The sequence below is a fragment of the Helicoverpa armigera genome, chromosome 14 (genome assembly GCF_030705265.1).
Source record: "Helicoverpa armigera isolate CAAS_96S chromosome 14, ASM3070526v1, whole genome shotgun sequence".
In the NCBI taxonomy this organism is placed as follows: Eukaryota; Metazoa; Arthropoda; class Insecta; order Lepidoptera; family Noctuidae; genus Helicoverpa; species Helicoverpa armigera.
In genome coordinates, this window is record NC_087133.1 from 6,775,903 (window position 1) to 6,793,754 (window position 17,852).

General features: G+C 35.2%; 1 protein-coding gene across 1 annotated transcript in view; it reads left to right on the forward strand.

The window, feature by feature from the left end:
- Positions 1-16,778: 16,778 nt before the first annotated feature.
- Positions 16,779-17,852, forward strand: part of LOC110375651 (non-structural maintenance of chromosomes element 1 homolog) — a 33,816-nt gene continuing 32,742 nt past the window's right edge. The window contains exons 1-2 of the mRNA XM_064037882.1: positions 16,779-17,005; positions 17,314-17,615. Of these exons, the coding sequence (XP_063893952.1) occupies positions 16,906-17,005; positions 17,314-17,615 (402 nt within the window). The 5' untranslated portion in view covers positions 16,779-16,905. The remainder of the gene's footprint in view (positions 17,006-17,313; positions 17,616-17,852) is intronic.

A 17,852-nucleotide genomic window follows, 5' to 3' on the forward strand; every position in this document is an offset into this window, starting at 1 on the left:
GTCAATGTTAACTTCGAGATACTCCAAAAGTCAGAAGAGTTGTGTTAAAAACTTAACAAACTTGGTCTGTGTTTGATGTGGGAACGTCGACGTTGAAGTTTTACTGAAAGTAACTCCCTAACTTTTGTACGAAAATAAAGGTTACATTTTCTTATACACAAAACAAATATTTCGGTTTTATTTGCTACAAATGTTTTAGTAACATCAAGTTTTGTGACTTTAGATAGTTTTTATGGACTTCTTTTATTAAATGAAGTGAGGTAAATTGAAAATAGCCTCACAACTGTACGAAGGTATGTAGCACACATCACCTTTACCTGTGTAGATACCTACTATTTGTTTTCTATATAATTCTAAGTGAATTATTATGTAAACAAGTCTCCTCTGTATGAATTTCTATTGTAACCTCAGAGCATGTGGGCCAACTTTTTAATCATATGCATACTTCATTCTCACCTTATGAATTCTTGTTCCCGAATAATTAAATGTTTCCTTGTAAACTGGGACGCAGAAAATAACGAAGAAAAGGCTGGTGAGTAAAATTGTCTTTTACAGTAAATTACGTTATAAAATTAAGTTAATATTCCCTGTTGTTTCCTATTAAATTATATAATTTTCTATATAAACCTGTAGGAAGATAGGTACTTTTATACAATTTATAAATTCAGCTCTACCTAAGTATGTATATGATATTCTGTTCAAAAATCAGTCTTCCTCATAATATATTGCGAAGTAATTAAAGGAAGCCATGCAAACGCTAATGAACATTTTGATTATAAAATTTACCTGAGAATATACGCAACACACCTACTCACTTCCTAAGATACTGCCGAGCTACTCGATAAGTCTATCGATTGTTTACAAGATATCGACAAAGTGCACAGATCGAAGCAAAATTGATGGCCCATGATTCGGTCGGAGCTGGCTTGAATTTTTATTGAATTTGAGCTCGCTGGCATCAGCTCAAACACTACGTTAGCAGAATTAAATTATGGTAGCGCCAATTACAGCCGTTTTTGAACCGCACGATGGCTGATCGCCAATTTATGCGCTTATAAAGCCCGTTTCAGTTATAACATGATTTCAGTGCCCTGTTGTCCAGAATGTGTGCTGAATGCAGCATGTTACATTCCACCGTTAATCCTGGATAATATCTGAAAATGTTTGAGACGCTTTTTTGATATTAGTATGTAATCTAGGTACATGGCAATCTAATCGCAGTTCTACAATGGTGTTTTGTAGTAACAAAACACTGGAGTAGGTACCAATAGAAGTGTACAATAAAAAGACGCTTAAAAATCCATACAGACAAACGTGCAGTATTTCTTTGAAAAAAACAAACTATTCATGAGGCACCTACCATTATTCCTATAAAACAGGCATTTCTCCTATACAAAATTGAACTAATTATTTAAACAACAATCGAAAGGCAAAAAGCAAACAGCGTTAAGTTTGCTTTGTCGAACAAAATGGAGAGAGGTGGTCGTGCATTCCCGTTAGAACAAAGCGGAAAATGTTAACAAAATCCCACTCATTTTCATGAACAAATGATCGTATCTGCGCTTGTGTGATAGCCTCGTACAGATTTTATCATTAAATTGATACTAACTGTAGTTTATTTCAATACCGTAATATTGAAAGTGTGTTTGTTTTGAAAAATTTTGCAATCATTTCAGTTCAAACAAATTGGAGAGGGCCTCTCCAATTTTGTTAGTTAAATTTCAAAATGCTTCTTCTGTTTGTTCCTTTTCCGCTGTTCATGTACCTAAGTAGATTTTAGCTAGTTTGCAGTAGTTATCATCATATAACAGCCTAATAAAGGGTTTTTGGAATGTTAAAGATTTTTCATCAAAAATGTTTTGATCTCTTCATAAGATAAGTTTTTCTAAAACCACCCCTTCATCATAACTTCATCAGCGAGAAATGTAAAACAGTTACTTAACCAACCCAGTTTTTAGGTCACCCTAAGATCTTTGATGTGGCAAAGTCTTCGAGGCACCGAAAGTTTTTCTAGGCGATCCGTTTAGCGAAGTTTGTTTTATAGATAAGACGCTTCCGTCCTGTCATGAATAGCTCGTTTTCTTGATATAAAAACTTGTAAAAATAAATTGTTGTAGAAACAACGGGACACAAGACTTAAGCAGTTTGCTGTTTACTTGTTGTAACAAACAATGCTTTTTGTGAGATGCTTGATTTTTATAAATAGGTATTGTAATTTCTTGAAGAAAAATATACAATTTTTTTTCTTGTGTGTTCACCAAAATTGGATCCGTATTAGAGGTAATTTATTTTATCTAGTTCTGTGTTTGGTAATAAAAGCTTGTTAGATCCCAAATTATCTTAAACGTTGTTAGTATAAATTGGGGAAGGTTAGCACATCCAGAGCAATTCGAATGAAGCGTTAAGTTAGTAAACTGTTAGTCAACAAACTTGGGCTATAGTACCGACACTAATAGTTTGCCGATAAAGGTATTCGTTCTAGAACAATCTCCTAGGGATTCTAAATTCGTTTGTTTAGGTAAGGTACTTCTGAGAATTCTTTAAGGGATTTTAAATTCTTTAAAGAAGTTTTCTCTTGGTCTGACTTCGAGGAAAAACTCTTCAACAGGATTATTGTAAAGAAGAGAGATTTTCTATTCTGGATACTTTTTAAATATACAGTTGTGATTTTATCAGGTCTTATTGATTTATTAGCCTTTTTGTGGGAAATCATCAAACAACACGCTCCCGGTGTGTATTTAATGGTAAATAGGCTATTTAATGGTAATGGCCAAAACCCAAAATGTTCCTTCTTAAGTCCTTTATGTATCGGGGCCGCGGTTTCTTTCGAACTATCCAGCGGCCCCAGCTGGCTTTGGCTTTGCTCACTCTCTTTGAGAAGCGCGAGGAACAACACACGACGCCGACACGGGCCTGTCGTCTCTAAACACGTCCACTGCTGAACATAGACCTCCCCCTTAGATCTCCACAGATACCTGTTGGAGGCGACCTGCATCCAGCGTCTTCCGGCGACTGTCCACCTTGTTGGTGGACGTCCTACGCTGCGCTTGCTAGTCCGTGGTCTCCACTCCAGCACTTTTCGGCCACTTTCGAAACTCACCCTTGATTAATTAAACTAACATTTGCCTATACCGAGCAGAAAATCTGATGGACTGAAAATTATTACGATGACATAAAAACGGTTTTTTCGGTAGGATATTTAGTTCTACGAACTACCTATATTACATTTTCTCTTTGTCTGACTTCAAAGAAAAACATGGAAACTCAAGCTCTACAGATGCGCTCACGACGAACACTAAGCACGGTTTTGTTGAAGAAAAGCCGGATTTAAATTAGAATTGCTGTTTTAGTGAATGCTCTTCCCCGAATTTGCATTCTTTAGTACAAGACTAGGAAATTATAACAAAGGTGAATGTGGGTCTCCTTTGTGTTACAAGAGTAAGATATTGCGTGACACTACCTAGATAAAAAAATAGGATATTTAACTGTTGTAAACAGGGGAGGGATACTGGCTGCCTAGCTATTTTGCCTAAGGTATTCTAAATAAGACGAAAAAAGCGATGGTCTATGATATTCACTTATTTCATGTACTACATTATGTACTCCCCTAAGCACTTCCTTATGTACTCCATTACAAACTGCCCTTACGTACTCCATTAATTGTACTCCCCTATGCATTTTTTGTTATCAGAAAAATAAATGAAGATTGTTTAGGTACCAACTAAAACTTTGACGAAAATCTATTAATTAAAGCAACAGAACAGTAACCGTATAATGATATCAATATGCACATTTCCCCAAACATCTGTATCGTTAATCAAATCAAGTGTTAAATGATCCGTTTCAAGGGGAGGGCTACCAAAACCAAGATATTTCCTGCTACCGACTTCCTGATGATTTTCCTTGGCAATATTTTTTCTTTTAGAACCAATGGAGTTGCTAACACGAACAATTTGTCAGAAGTGTGCTTTGTCTGTTCAGATTCGGACTATTTATCTTTCACTTTGAATTGGCTTCGAACCTGTCACTTATCATTTGCGAGTTCGTATGTTAAACGTGTTTTGTTCCCGGTTCATGGTGCCAGCGTTTATTTCGTGATTACGTGATGTTGGGATACTTTGTAACTTTCATCGCATAAATTAATAATAGCATCGCTTTTAAGGGGAACGCGCTTTATTTACTTTTCGCTCAGTTTTCATGGAGACGTTATTATCACTAAATGCAAAGCAAAACGTAAATCAAAAATACTAAAGATAGAGACAAAACGCCTTCAATTTTGATGTCAAATTGCTTAAACAAATAAGACAACATCAACACTACAATTTACACGTTGCACAGGCATGCCCATCCAACTCAAACGCTTACAGAAAGGTGGTAAATGCCAAGTTCCAGGAACGCTGACTCCGAATAGTTGCATAGCCTATATACGCCGGCGTAACCACAACCTTCTAGTTGACAATGTTAGTCTTGCAGACATTCAGACTATGTGAGTCATCCTTTAACCGCGACTATGGAGGAAGAATTTATTGACACCGCTTGTATGAGAGGAATTTGATGGAACGTGTCGGATGAGCGGAACTATTTGTCGTGTTTATAATCAAGCCTATGATGAGTTTGTATGCGTTGAATATATCGGTAGTTATTTTGCGTTATGGGTTTTGGCACTATGCCTTTGCGAGTATGAGTAACAGTTTTTTGTTTTTCAAAAACTTGAATAGTCACAAAACATAAGAAAGGCAAACCTAGAGGAAAAACTAACTAACTTAAAAACAATCTTTAAAAAAAAAATCGGTAAAAAAACTTTTAAGTTAAACGGTTTTATCTTATGTGCACTGAAAACTAGAAAATAAAAAAATAGTTACTTACCTGTCAACCTAAGTAGGTGGTCCCGATCATATTAGACTAAAATAAAAACGTGGGGCCCATTAACTATTGCTGTAGTACTCTCTTCTAGAGGTATAATAGGTGTGGATTGCATCGACTTACTATAATCGTAACTGGAGATTTTGACAATCAATAATCAGCCGTAGCTCATGATCTACCAAAGTATAAAGATATGCTTTGCCATAGGATTTCACAGGGCCCCACGTTTTATTTTAGTCTAATATGATCGGGACCACCTACTTAGGTTGACAGGTAAGTAACTATTTTTATTTTCTAGTTTTCAGTGCACATAAGATAAAACCGTTTAACTTAAAAGTTTTTACCGATTTTTATTTTCTAGTTTTAGTATTTAATGAAAATGCCTACCGAATATTCCTCATTCTATCTAATTCATTCTATACAATTTATTACAATCTAATTCCTCAATACATAGCCCTTCCAGATACTTTTTTTTTTAACGACCCCAAAATCATCACATGACCTCTCCTGCTGTGGGTCAGCAGCGGTGAGGAGTGCCAGACTCTTGAATAAGAACCGTTTTGTTCCGTCGTAGGCCTTTTATGTACCAGGGCCGCGGTAACTCATTCGAACAATCTCGCAGCCCAGGCAGGCCTTGGCCCTGTTGGGCCCCGCTGGAGTTACTGACAGTTTTCTACTTGTGAAGCCCTTTCATTTGATACCCATATTGGTGGGATTGATAAAAAATTGTTATCAGCCATTTGGTAGCGGCGGCCATCTTAGATTTCAATTTTGCATAGTAAATTGTATTCTACTCGTTGAGACCCATCAACATGGGTATCAAATGAACCTAAGTTATCCGCCATTTTGTAGAGGCCGCCATCTTGGATTTTAATTTTATATAGTACATTGTATTCTACTGGTTGAGAACTTTCATTTGATACCCATATTGATGGGATTGATAAAACCTACGTTATCCGCCATTTTGTAGCGGCCGCCATCTTGGATTTCATTTTTTTATAGTATATTGTATTCTGCTTGTTGAGCCCTTTCATTTGATACCCATATTGATGGGATTGATAAAACCTACGTTATCCGCCATCTTAGATTTCAATTTTGCATAGTAAATTGTATTCTACTTGTTGATACCTTTCATTTGATACCCATGTTGATGGGATTTATAAAACCTAAGTTATCCGCCATTTTGTAGAGGCCGCCATCTTGGATTTTAATTTTATATAGTACATTGTATTCTACTGGTTGAGAACTTTCATTTGATACCCATATTGATGGGATTGATAAAACCTCCGTTATCCACCATTTTGTAGCGGCCGCCATCTTGGATTTCAATTTTTTATAGTATATTGTATTCTGCTTGTTGAGCCCTTTCATTTGATACCCATATTGATGGGATTGATAAAATCTACGTTATCCGCCATTTTGTGCCGGCGGCCATATTGGATTTACAATGTTATTGATATTACTATATTGTATTGTCATCGGAATTAAAGGTGTATACAAAATTTCAGATTAATCGGTTGACAGGAAGAGGGTGAAATTTGAATTACTAAATTTGACCCAAGAAAGAATGAATAAATAATAAAACAAACTGGGTGAGCTAAATAAAACCGTTTAATAAAGGGTTGACCACAAAACGTCAAATTTCACCAAAAAAAGCCCTAACCACTTAGCGTAAAGCCTTAGCCCACGTTTAATGCACTGTACAAGGTACATTAGTATTCCGTCTATTGTCTTCCTTTTTTCGAATGGACAGATGCTGTTGGCCTCTTCCGGCCTTTATAGCATCACTGGGCTTAAGCAGGCGAGCACTTAAGGCGCTCAGCCTGTAAAAAGCAAGGGGGGTTACAAGATGTCTAATGGTACCTTAGGGAGAAAGCTCTGTTCTAAAAGAAGTGTGAGCTGCTATCTTTTATTATTTTTTGACATGAACACTTTTTGTTGCTAACCAAAATGGTGGTTGATGGAGCGTAAGATGAACTTTTTTTTCTCATCAACAGGGTATTTTTAATTTTCCTTCTCTTCAACAGGGTATTTTTAATTTTCCTTCCGATATTATTTTCTGAACATTTGACAAGTTTAATATACGGTTTCACTACAGAATGTGGCTTCACACAGTGGGAAATAAAGCTTTCTGAAACGTAAGTAAACTAATCCAAAATCCGCTTGGCTAAAAGATGTTTATCCACCCACCGCTATACGTACTCACATACCGAGGTAAAATTCACGATTATAAATTACACACATCACTTTTAAAAAAGCCTACATTAAGATCCACCCGATAATAAGAAGACTTGACGTGACTACTTAATGGACTTATGGCTCATACGTTACAAAATATAATTCGATTTTAATAAAATTTCACAGTATCAAGCGTCGGCATCGTGCATTAATGCAGTACCATAAATATCGTCGCTTACAGTGGCTTTTAATAGCACGTATACAAACTTTTATTGAATTCGCTCAATATATTTTGGCATTGGCGCAAATACGATGGTTGTTGAATTAAATAATGAAAAGGCAGTTTCCCACAGGTTTTAAACGGCTGAATGGCAAAGAGCCAACGTTTGTGTTCCACCTATCTACACATCTACAACCAATAGACATATTTTTAGTCTGTACCAGATGGCGTTTTGATTCAGATTGTGTGCTGTTACATATATTCGCTATACATTTCCAATAAGGACTAGTGGTATCTACTTGAGACAGTTTTACTAACATTATTTTAATGTGGGTAGGACCCTTCCACGAGGAGGAAATATTAAGATAGACATGTGTAAGAGCACTCCAAAAATTAGACCCATCCTCGTAATTGAGTTCCTAAGTCAACCTTTTGTTCAAATAACGTGCACACTTCCATAACATACACGAAAATGAAAGTGTTGTTTTCTCCAAAAATATTGCTAACGCCTAAAACAAAGTTGATGCTATTATTAATATTCAAGTCAAATATTTCCCTAACCATGCTTCTCAAACATCGGCGCGCGGACGGATCTCCAAAAAATCCACATTAATTTTTCACGTAACATTTTGACGGAGCGACCACATTCTAATAATCCATTACAGCTAAACAAACAACTTGGCAAACTGTACACAACACACTACAGCGTGCCATTTATTAGCCGTCATAAATTGCTTCTGTGGGTTTGCTCAGTTTCAATTAACGTAACAGACTATTGGGCTTGCGCTCACATTAGCTTTGGTTCTCGATTACTGCTTTCAAACTTGATTTTGAAATCTGGAAAATGATAGAAAGGCTGTTGTTAGTAATCTGTACTAGTCTTTACTGGTATTATAAATGTGAAAGTAAATCTGTCTGTCGAGCCTTAAGTACACAACTTTTGAACCGATTAAATGGGTACCTAAGCAGATGATCTAGAGCCCCAGACAACACATAGGCAACTTTTTATCCAGCTCGGAAATAAACTTGGTCGCAACCGCTGGGGAGGCTTATAAAAAAATGAAATATAAATAAACCTCTCCTAATACAGCACTCAGTAATGCTAACAAACAAATAGGTGAATAAGTACTAGCTTAAAAACTACGCCAGTGCAAGCACACATACTTCACCGTCAGTTGACAAATTGCACCGGGTGGGAAACAGTTGATACCGCTGTTTTTGCATCCCTCCTTGACTGGAAATGGAAATTATATTGAATACAAAGGGTTTTCTTGCCAAGAACCACTATGTTACAAAAGACTATAAATCAGTTTTTTTTTCTTTTTGTAAAAAAGTAGAATTACAAGTGTTGAGATTCTGAGATTAATTTGCAGTTATGGGTAGGCAATAGGCAAGCAGCCATTTCTAATATTTTTTATTACACACTTGATAAAAGATAAGTTGTTTAATTTAACTCTGTCTATAAGAAAGTACATGCCTGCAGAAAATCTAGACTTTTAGAAATATTCTCATAATATCAGAGCGTGGTATTTAAGTAAAATTAAATGTTAATTAACGGCTTCTATTTTAAACTATTACAATTCATTATTATTACGCAACAGACAAGAAATTATTAACGAGCTAATATGTAACACTCTCTCTCTCTCTCTGAACACAGAATTGCCCAAGCAGAAACATACTATAGATACATATACATATTTAGTTACGTGTAATAATTTTAAGTGCAATGATGACTGGTCATATTTTGAATAAAAACAAAAAATGAAGTTTTAAAAGAATGTACCAGAGGACACTGGTTGAACCGAAATGCTCTTGTGTATACATACAGTCGATTTTGTGATCTGATCAGAATCAGTTCAGGTGTCTGCCGTGAAGGAAACAGACGCATTGCTTCCGCATTTATAATATTAGTTAGCAAACCAACATATTGTATCTGCGAAGTCCATAACATATTGGTGCTCACGCCTCGAGAGCTCATGACAGCGCCTGTCAAGACGCCACCGACGGGAGTGATTGACGAATGGCCTTGTATTGGTATCGCCTTAAATTACTACACAACTTCGCCATATAGACCGTTGAACGTCTATATTGTTTTATGAAATGCATCAAAGATGAAGAATATGATTATAACTGGGTACCGGTAAGAAAAGCTCTTAGCGCTAGAAGTAGGCATTATTTATTTAAGGAAAAGTCTTGGCAATATAGTGCTCTAACTTCTACACCAAAAGTCTTTGGCGAAAACGATATTGTATTGCAAAGTATCAATTTATTGTTAAAATCAAAATCAAAATTTAAGGACGAAAACACCGATGTATATATACATCATCATGCATTTAAGGGTTAGGCTATGTTTCAAGAATGCATTTCTTTTAATTTTCTAAAAGTACTAAAATTAAGAGCTCAATTTAATTCAAAAGCTTTTTCAAGTTAACCGTTGATAAAATAGTTAAGACTTACGTACATGAAACTAATTTCCTGGCGCTTTGTTCAAATAAAACAAAAGGTTGTACAAACCACTAAAGTGAGCGAGCATGTGAAGAACACAAACAAAATTAAAGAAAAACTAAACAATAAGTAAACATCGACGGAGCATGTCCGGTTCGTGTAAGCTAAGCTAATACTTCGGTGGAGGAGTTGAAAGCCTCGGTGAATCCGATTCTTTCTACGAGTATATATTCACTTGTGTACTTATATATTTCTCTCAAGACATATTGAAAATGCTTTGTCAATAATTTTGGAGACAACGAATTATAAATATTTGTGATTGTTGGGACCAACGAGCGAGTGCTGGTATTAGGATCTGCCAAAATTAATACCTTCTAACGAAGCTGGTAATGAGTATAGAATCCAGTTTGCAGATTACCTAGGGTTGATGCAAATCTTCGTAAAAAGTTGAACTTAAAGTAATCTAAGTATTCATTTGAGGCCAACTTACATAAATGAAATATCAAACATATTCCTATAAAACAAGTCCCATTAAAGCTTATCATATTAAATCATACTCATATAACAGCAAGAAAACATATGAAATGTTATATTTTGATCCCGATACCCAACGAGCAAACCAGCCGACGCCAGATTTGGAACAAAGTTAATATAAACACAAAAACTGGATCGGGCCACAGGGCGTCACATCCGACCAAAAGTACGAGAAAAACAGGCAAAACCCGACATAACGAGTAACCGATAGGAAAAGCAAAACCCTGCATCGGGCCTGAAAGAAACTAACTGCGAATTAATAGAGCAGTTAGGGAACCGTTCAAAACTACGCGCCAATGTTCAGCCGATTTAAATTCATACTTTATTATACAGTGCACAGCACTGTGCTCCGAACATTTCCTATTTTTTCACTACTTGCCTTTTTTACACATTTGCAAATGGAAGAATTTTAATTAAAACTGCTTTTCTGCAGGATGTCGTTATATTGCGCTATTTTTATGATTTGTTTGTTCTGCGAAGAAGTAAGATCATAATAATTTGCAGTTTCAAGTAGACTTAGCATGTCCTCAGCTATGAGCCTTTTCAGGTCATAGAGTAATTAAAATGAATAAAATTATGCTACAAGTTAGGTAAGATACTATCTAACTTAACCGACGAATGTTCGGATTATACTTTGCTATAAAGAAAACTTTTATTATGGAAGTAATTAATTTGAAAGAATGCTAATTTTTCTTTTAATCGCTTCTTTAGCGCCGCAACTTTTATCTACTTTGTTTGAATTACTTTCGGTCGAGCAGTTCGCGGCAAGTTTTGTAACATTTTTCTACTAAGTTATAACACTTTTATTATAATACAAAGCCATTGTTCCAAAATAAATTATAAATGAAGTTAAAAATAAACATTTTAGGGGTGATAATTTGTTGGGATCGGATATATGGTAACTAAATTTTAATGTATAAAAAATATTTAAGATAAGGTTAGTTTCATTTATATCAGTGGCTCTTTCTATCAGTTCCGTTTTCATATTAATTACAGCTGAAGTTAGATGTTTGAGCTATATTGACGAGGACATTATGACGTTACTTTTATTTGAGTACTTATGCGAAGTATTTCGCTCAGAATATGAGAGGTGCCGAGGAAAAAGCAAATTCTGTTTATAATAAATAGGTAATTTTTGCTGTTATTTTATTTCAGCATAAACAATGCTCGTGTACATATCAGTTATTTTTTGCAACACGCAAAATCATGAGTGTCACAGTTCATTATTTATTTTACCATTTCATATACATGGTTTGTTACATACGAAACAAATATTTGTAAAAACCAGATGGATATACATGTCCATAATGTTTTCCATTTACTGCTCACAGCCATGTTTATTGTTGACATGCCCAAAAATAAACAAAAGTACATTTCCCCTTTAAAACACTGCAGCGTTTCGATCCTGAAACAGAATCTGTAATGTATTCGATCGGCGAATTCGTGACTACTCAATGCAGATCAAATATGAGCCAAATTGGTTCCGTAGTTCCAAAAAAGGTTTGTAGCACCGTAACTAGGCATTTCGTTCGCTACACTTTAAAAAAAGGGGTGATCGAGACAAACTAGTTCTGTTCGATACCATGAAATTACCAAATCGTATGTACACCTACTTGTAGATAAACAAAGAAACCGCTTCGGACTGGTTTGATTTGGTTTTAGATTGTTCATTCTTGGAGGTTTATTTGAAGGACCTCTCGAATAAATGGAACACTTATCTTAACAAACATTTTCGAATGACATGTTTTAAGTTCAAAAACATTGTATTGTTGGCCCACTTTTAATGGCACCTGTCAATGGCAAAGATATTTTATGAAGTACTTATCTAAGTAAACAAAAGCATTTATTAGCTCAAATCAACATTGATTGAAGTCGCAGGTACAGAACTACGCTAGCTCATATTGACTGACGGAGACGTTAGTGTCCAAACAGACCTTATCATAATTGATTAAGGTCGTTAATTAAACATACGATTAGTGTGAACTAATCAGCCTCAATGGCTAATTAACCAAGGATTTAATATAACGTAATTTAATAGACGATAAGTGAATTTATTACACGCTGAAAACCTCATGATATAACGTGAAAAGAAATGGCCTTAATTAGTCTTCTTATACAAGTATGTTTACATAACACATTTTACATTTTTACATCTTTACATAATTTTTATATTTTTAAACATCTTTAAGGTAAAAAAAACCCACAAAAGTGAATAATTTCATACATCACTGTCGCCGCGGAGTCGGTAAAGCATCCGTGAAATTATTCTGTACTCGGCCTTACGAAGTCGGCACTCTGTACTCGGTGGATAGACATGCGAGAAATTAAATCGTATGGAAACTAAAGTCGCTTGGAGGTTGAAAATTTTAATAGGTAATGTGAAATTCTGTTCTACAAAAATATTTGGAAAAAATAAACAGGGATAGTTGAGATTTATAAAAAAATCCATTTTCAGATCAGTATACTTAAACCGTGTCTAAGGCCAATTAGTAGGTACCTATTAATCTGGAACTTTATAATTTACCTGAGTGCACAAAACTTTCTCAAGTCTTGAATAGGCCAGTGATCAGTAACTCCATCTGTTATGACTTGTTTGAAGTAAATGTTACGGCCCTGTACTGCCAAAACAGGCGCCCATCTCATTGCTGAAGGCATACTTACCTATTTAAATGCATTCAAGTTTGTGTATCGCTTTGAATAAAAACTGTATGTCGCTAGGTAGTCTTTTAACTACTTACGAGTCATCTCTCTCTCTCTGGTGGATTCTACCTATACCTTTAGTCTGACGCGTGTCATAAATGCTTTTAAATGGTTAATTTAAACAAGCAACGCGTAGACCACCCAACATAAACCATATAAAACCATTGCCTTATATCATAAATATCTAAAGGTAAACTGTTAGCTAAGACCAAATTTCGAGCACCAAGTTATGAATGTTGCTAGAACTTTTAATGGACTGCATTCAGTTAGCTCTATGCAAAACTGCGTCATTTCATGCAGAAATACAATATTAAATCTTAGCACACATCGCATTCGTAGAGTTTGCGTTTATCTAGGGAATTATGTGCAGTAATTTTGAAGCGTTATAATTTAGGAAGTTAACACAAGTTGGTGAAAATTCCCCGGGTATGTCAGTTTATACAATTTTGCTGTCTAGATTTATGTTTGGTTACAGTATAGTTAATTTGTACATCATAGACTTAATTCAATCAAAATAAATTTGCCTACTTCAAGTTAACGAGTACACAATGATTAGGTATACCTACCTATATTTTTTCCTAAATTTATCTAACTATTTGAACTCTACATAAAGTCAATACCACAACAGAATATTAAGTATCCCTTTATTGAACAAAACATTCAATATTCAATACCGACATACAAGAACGCATTATGCAGTTTAACCCCATTGTGAAGCAACAGCAGCGGTAGGATTAGTTCAAAGTACACTAACATTTAATCCCAACATCGTAGCTGACATTATACCTAGCAACAATGCAAAAATTACACTGAGAAACAAGGTGAAACTGGAAAATTAGAATTGGTTTTCTTAATCGGCTGAGGTGGGAGTGAGCCTCGCTTGGTTCTATTCTGTCGCTTCCGAGAGCCGGCTGTTTTCAATACACCTCCAAATTGCTCCATTAAAACTTCTCTAACTGCCTTCAAACCGAATTGTTAACGCTTCGCCTACTACTGAATGTTGGACAATGACAAGTATATTCATTGAACATCGCATTATTGTCTCTCGGAAAAATCTTTTGACGTTGCTCTTTGAGTGACATATTTTAAGATTTTTTTCTACCTCTATTTTGTTTTTTTTCGCAAGGGACCGTTAATTTCAAAGTAGCAAAATGTTTAAGTATTTAATAATATTGAAATAAAATGTTTAAGTAAACTTTCCAATAGCTACCTACTTGTTTAACAGTTTTGCGGGATATGCGAGCATTAAGTATTTTTAAACTCTTGGGTCTACACGGGTTCCATCGCTACTCGAGCACAAAGTGGCTTCATATTTTCAGAGCCAACAAAGAAAACTTTTTAAAGCAGTGTAATCATCCACTAGATGCATACTAGAAGTAGGAAACTTTAACTACTATTTGGCACACTTTCAAACTTCCACCGTGTCTGCCAGTGTGTCTATTTTCCACTTTTTGTAGTTCGATTAAAACATGCAGTAGCTTTTTCCGTTCTATTCATGTATGCGATGCACTTGAACGAGTTTTACAGAAAGGTGTGTGGCAAATAACACCCGAGAGCGAGCGTCATCGTGCTTAAAATAGAGGAATACTATCGTAAATATCTAGTACCACAGAGACTGTTCAATAAAACTAAAAGTGCACCAAGTGCTTCCTTGGAAATAATGAAAGTGTAAACCTTAGTTTTGTGGCATGCAGTGTATTGCTTCTCGGAAATTAAATTCTTTGACGGAACCATCCCGTTATTCAAAAAGCATAAAAATCTAAGAAAAGTTGGCTCTCGTATAAAAGGCTCGGCACTAATGTTTGTATAAATCGTACTTACCTGGCCTGCCTCGGCATCCAGTACGTTAGGTGTTTTGAATGCGAGGCCAAATTGACTCCATTAAAAGTTTTGAAAGCGCTCGTAGCTTAGATAATTTACTGAGAGAGTTATGCCGTCTATAAAAGCATACGTGGGTACTGAAAACTAATGAATTTATGTTTGTGTTTATATTTTCGTACTTTGTTAAGTTGAAGTTTAATGTTTTAGGTGGTTCTTGTTGATACGCTCATACGCTCTCATCTAAACATACCTAGATTTAATCACGGTTCAGTACCACACTTTCATATTTCATGTTTTAAAGAGTGGATACCTACTTCTAAAATAATGTTACTAGGTAGGTACTTAAATGATTGTCGTAGAGAAAGCTGATGGGTACTCAAACTTTATATCCAATCGCTTAAATGGTGCTTGAGTCTCATCGGATATCTTTTGAAAGCAGATATTGCCAGACACTATAAAAGAATACGTTCTTGCAACTGTCCCTTTAAAAGATTCGCAATATTTTGTAAAGTGTAAATAAAATAAATCTTAGGTACTTACCTACTTGAATGTTATCTGACCAATAAGCTTTATAGCAACAGGATGGAAGCAGAATATTTTCTTTTCAGACTCATTTCCTTCATATTTTGCACCCCAAAACAAATAAGAAAAAGAGTTGGTAAGTACTATGTAGGTACACCTAAGTACCTAACAGATTTTATCTATGAGCACGCATCCCGATAAATTAAGTTTTATCGCAAACTTTTCCTTTGAAATTGTGGTGATCACACAGGGGACGAGACGGGACCCCATAATTGATAAGAGAGCACGGGGACACAGGACGCAGTAATTAGGGAACGGGGAAGCAATTACGACTTTAATAGGAGTAGGTACGAGGCTCACGGGCCGTATGTTTGCTCTTAAATAATATTATTATGTTGCTTTGTTGAACGCTATTTTGATAAAGGAACTGTTACACATCAACGAGCTAGCTCATTTTATTTATCGGAGTAAGTTCCTGTTTAAATACCTACGGACATATCCCCTTATCTGCAGTAATGACCTAAAAACTGGGTAACGCTCTTAAACATGCAATATCGAGCTATGTGAACAAGATTCCTAACTTTTTCCGTGCATAAGTAAGTAGGTATAAACGTTATTTTGCTTTTGTCAAGTTGGCTCCTTCGCTGATAAAACTTTCAGATACCTCACTGATAATACCTACGTAACTGCCTATTTATAGGCTTATTTACTAACTTTAAATTATTAAGTTGCTCCACTAACCAACAAATTAAAAGAATTGGTAACATAAAGAAACGATCACAAACACAGTTGCAATTAACCACTTTCGAAAGCTGCGGTTTAGCTCCGCTCTATTAAACGGGTTTGAGCTTGTTATGAAGTTCTTATTCAATTTTATAAAAATATATAAAAAAAAATCTATTTAAGTATCTAATAGGTAGGGACCTACCTACTGAAAACCTAGCATTAGGTACCAATGAAATTACCAATCAAATAAAATGAAAACATAACAAACCCTTTTGGGACCTTACATACTTAAACATTTACCTAACATGAAATGATGGTTGATATTACCCTTATACTTTTAAAATTATTTAAAAACCTTATAATAAAAAGCTTATTAAAGATAAGGCAGTTAGTATCATCTACGTTCATAATTCTACTTATTTAGCCTATTTTCTTTTGGTTATTTACAAATTATATAAATATTATTTATATAAGTAGGTATTTGATTCTAAGGTTAGTACGATAATTACCTATGCGGCTGTTATCGAAGTGGGTCAGCCGTGTGCACAGAACTTAGTAAATAACTATTGTGCACCAGCGTTCAGTCATAGTCGAGAGTACGACACGATCGGAGTCGCATTAGGAATCAGACCAACTTTAACTTGTTCTGTGTAAAAAATCGAATTGTTTAGTTTATAGCAAAAAGACTAGTAATTAAAGAAATAAAAAGTTATTTTGTCTATGTTAACAATGACATTGACATTGCCGCGAAAAGTCGTTGTCAATTTCAATTTGTCTATGATTCATTCAATGTTTTGTTTTTGGCGGTCTGTTTCTGGATCTTCTGGGGAATTTAGAAACTAAATACATTTTCCTTACTTAATTACTAACCGTTGATAAGCTTTGCAGCATTCACTATGACGTACGGTAAATTGCACAGGTTTTTCCTGCAAACTGTTGCCAGCCAAGGTGTTCTATCAATTGCAGACGCTGAAACTGTTTTGAATAACTTTAACGGTAAGTTACATGATCTTCGAGTAAAATAATGAATTATAGCAAACAACATTAGGTCAGTAGGTCGTCTTAGGTTAAGCACGGCGATGTTGTATATCTTCATGGATTTGACATGAGTTACCTATAGTAGTGATATGAAGTATCAAACTTATCAAAGAGTGTCCATGGAGTTTCGTGCTAGTTCTTCGCCATGTAACCAATTTGGAACTGTGCACGTAGCTTCTGACTTTTCTTAAACCAGACCATTTGAAATTAGATTATGAGGGCTTTGAATTACCTACTATTCATTAATTAATTTTTATAACTTCCAGGTGATGAAGCCAGTCCACCAGTGCAGGATGTGGTAAAAGCTATCAATGATCAAATCAGACCTTTTCAACAGGAAATTAAACTAGCCAAGGATGAGTACACTAATGAAGATGTAGTAATATTCTTGTCCCTTGGTTATGATGATGCTACAAAGTCACAGAATTTCTTTTCTGCTACTGAACTTGAGTATTTTAGGATCCTCATTGAACAGATCATGACTACGGAATCAAGGCAGATTACAGGAATAAATGCTATTAATTTAGTTAGTAGAATGAAATCTACTTTTACTAAAACTGATGCACAAGTAAGTATATTTATCAATTATTTTTCCAATAGAGTAATGGCTATGCTGGTAAGTCAATCATAAATGATATTGTTTATATTTTCTGCAACTACTGTTTGCAATATCATGGTTAAAATCCATATATATAATACAAGTAATGTCTATAACATCTCAATTGAGCTTAATATGTGTATAACTACACATATTAATACAACTGTGAGAAATAATTTTTTTGTTTGTTAAACTTGCTTCGAAACT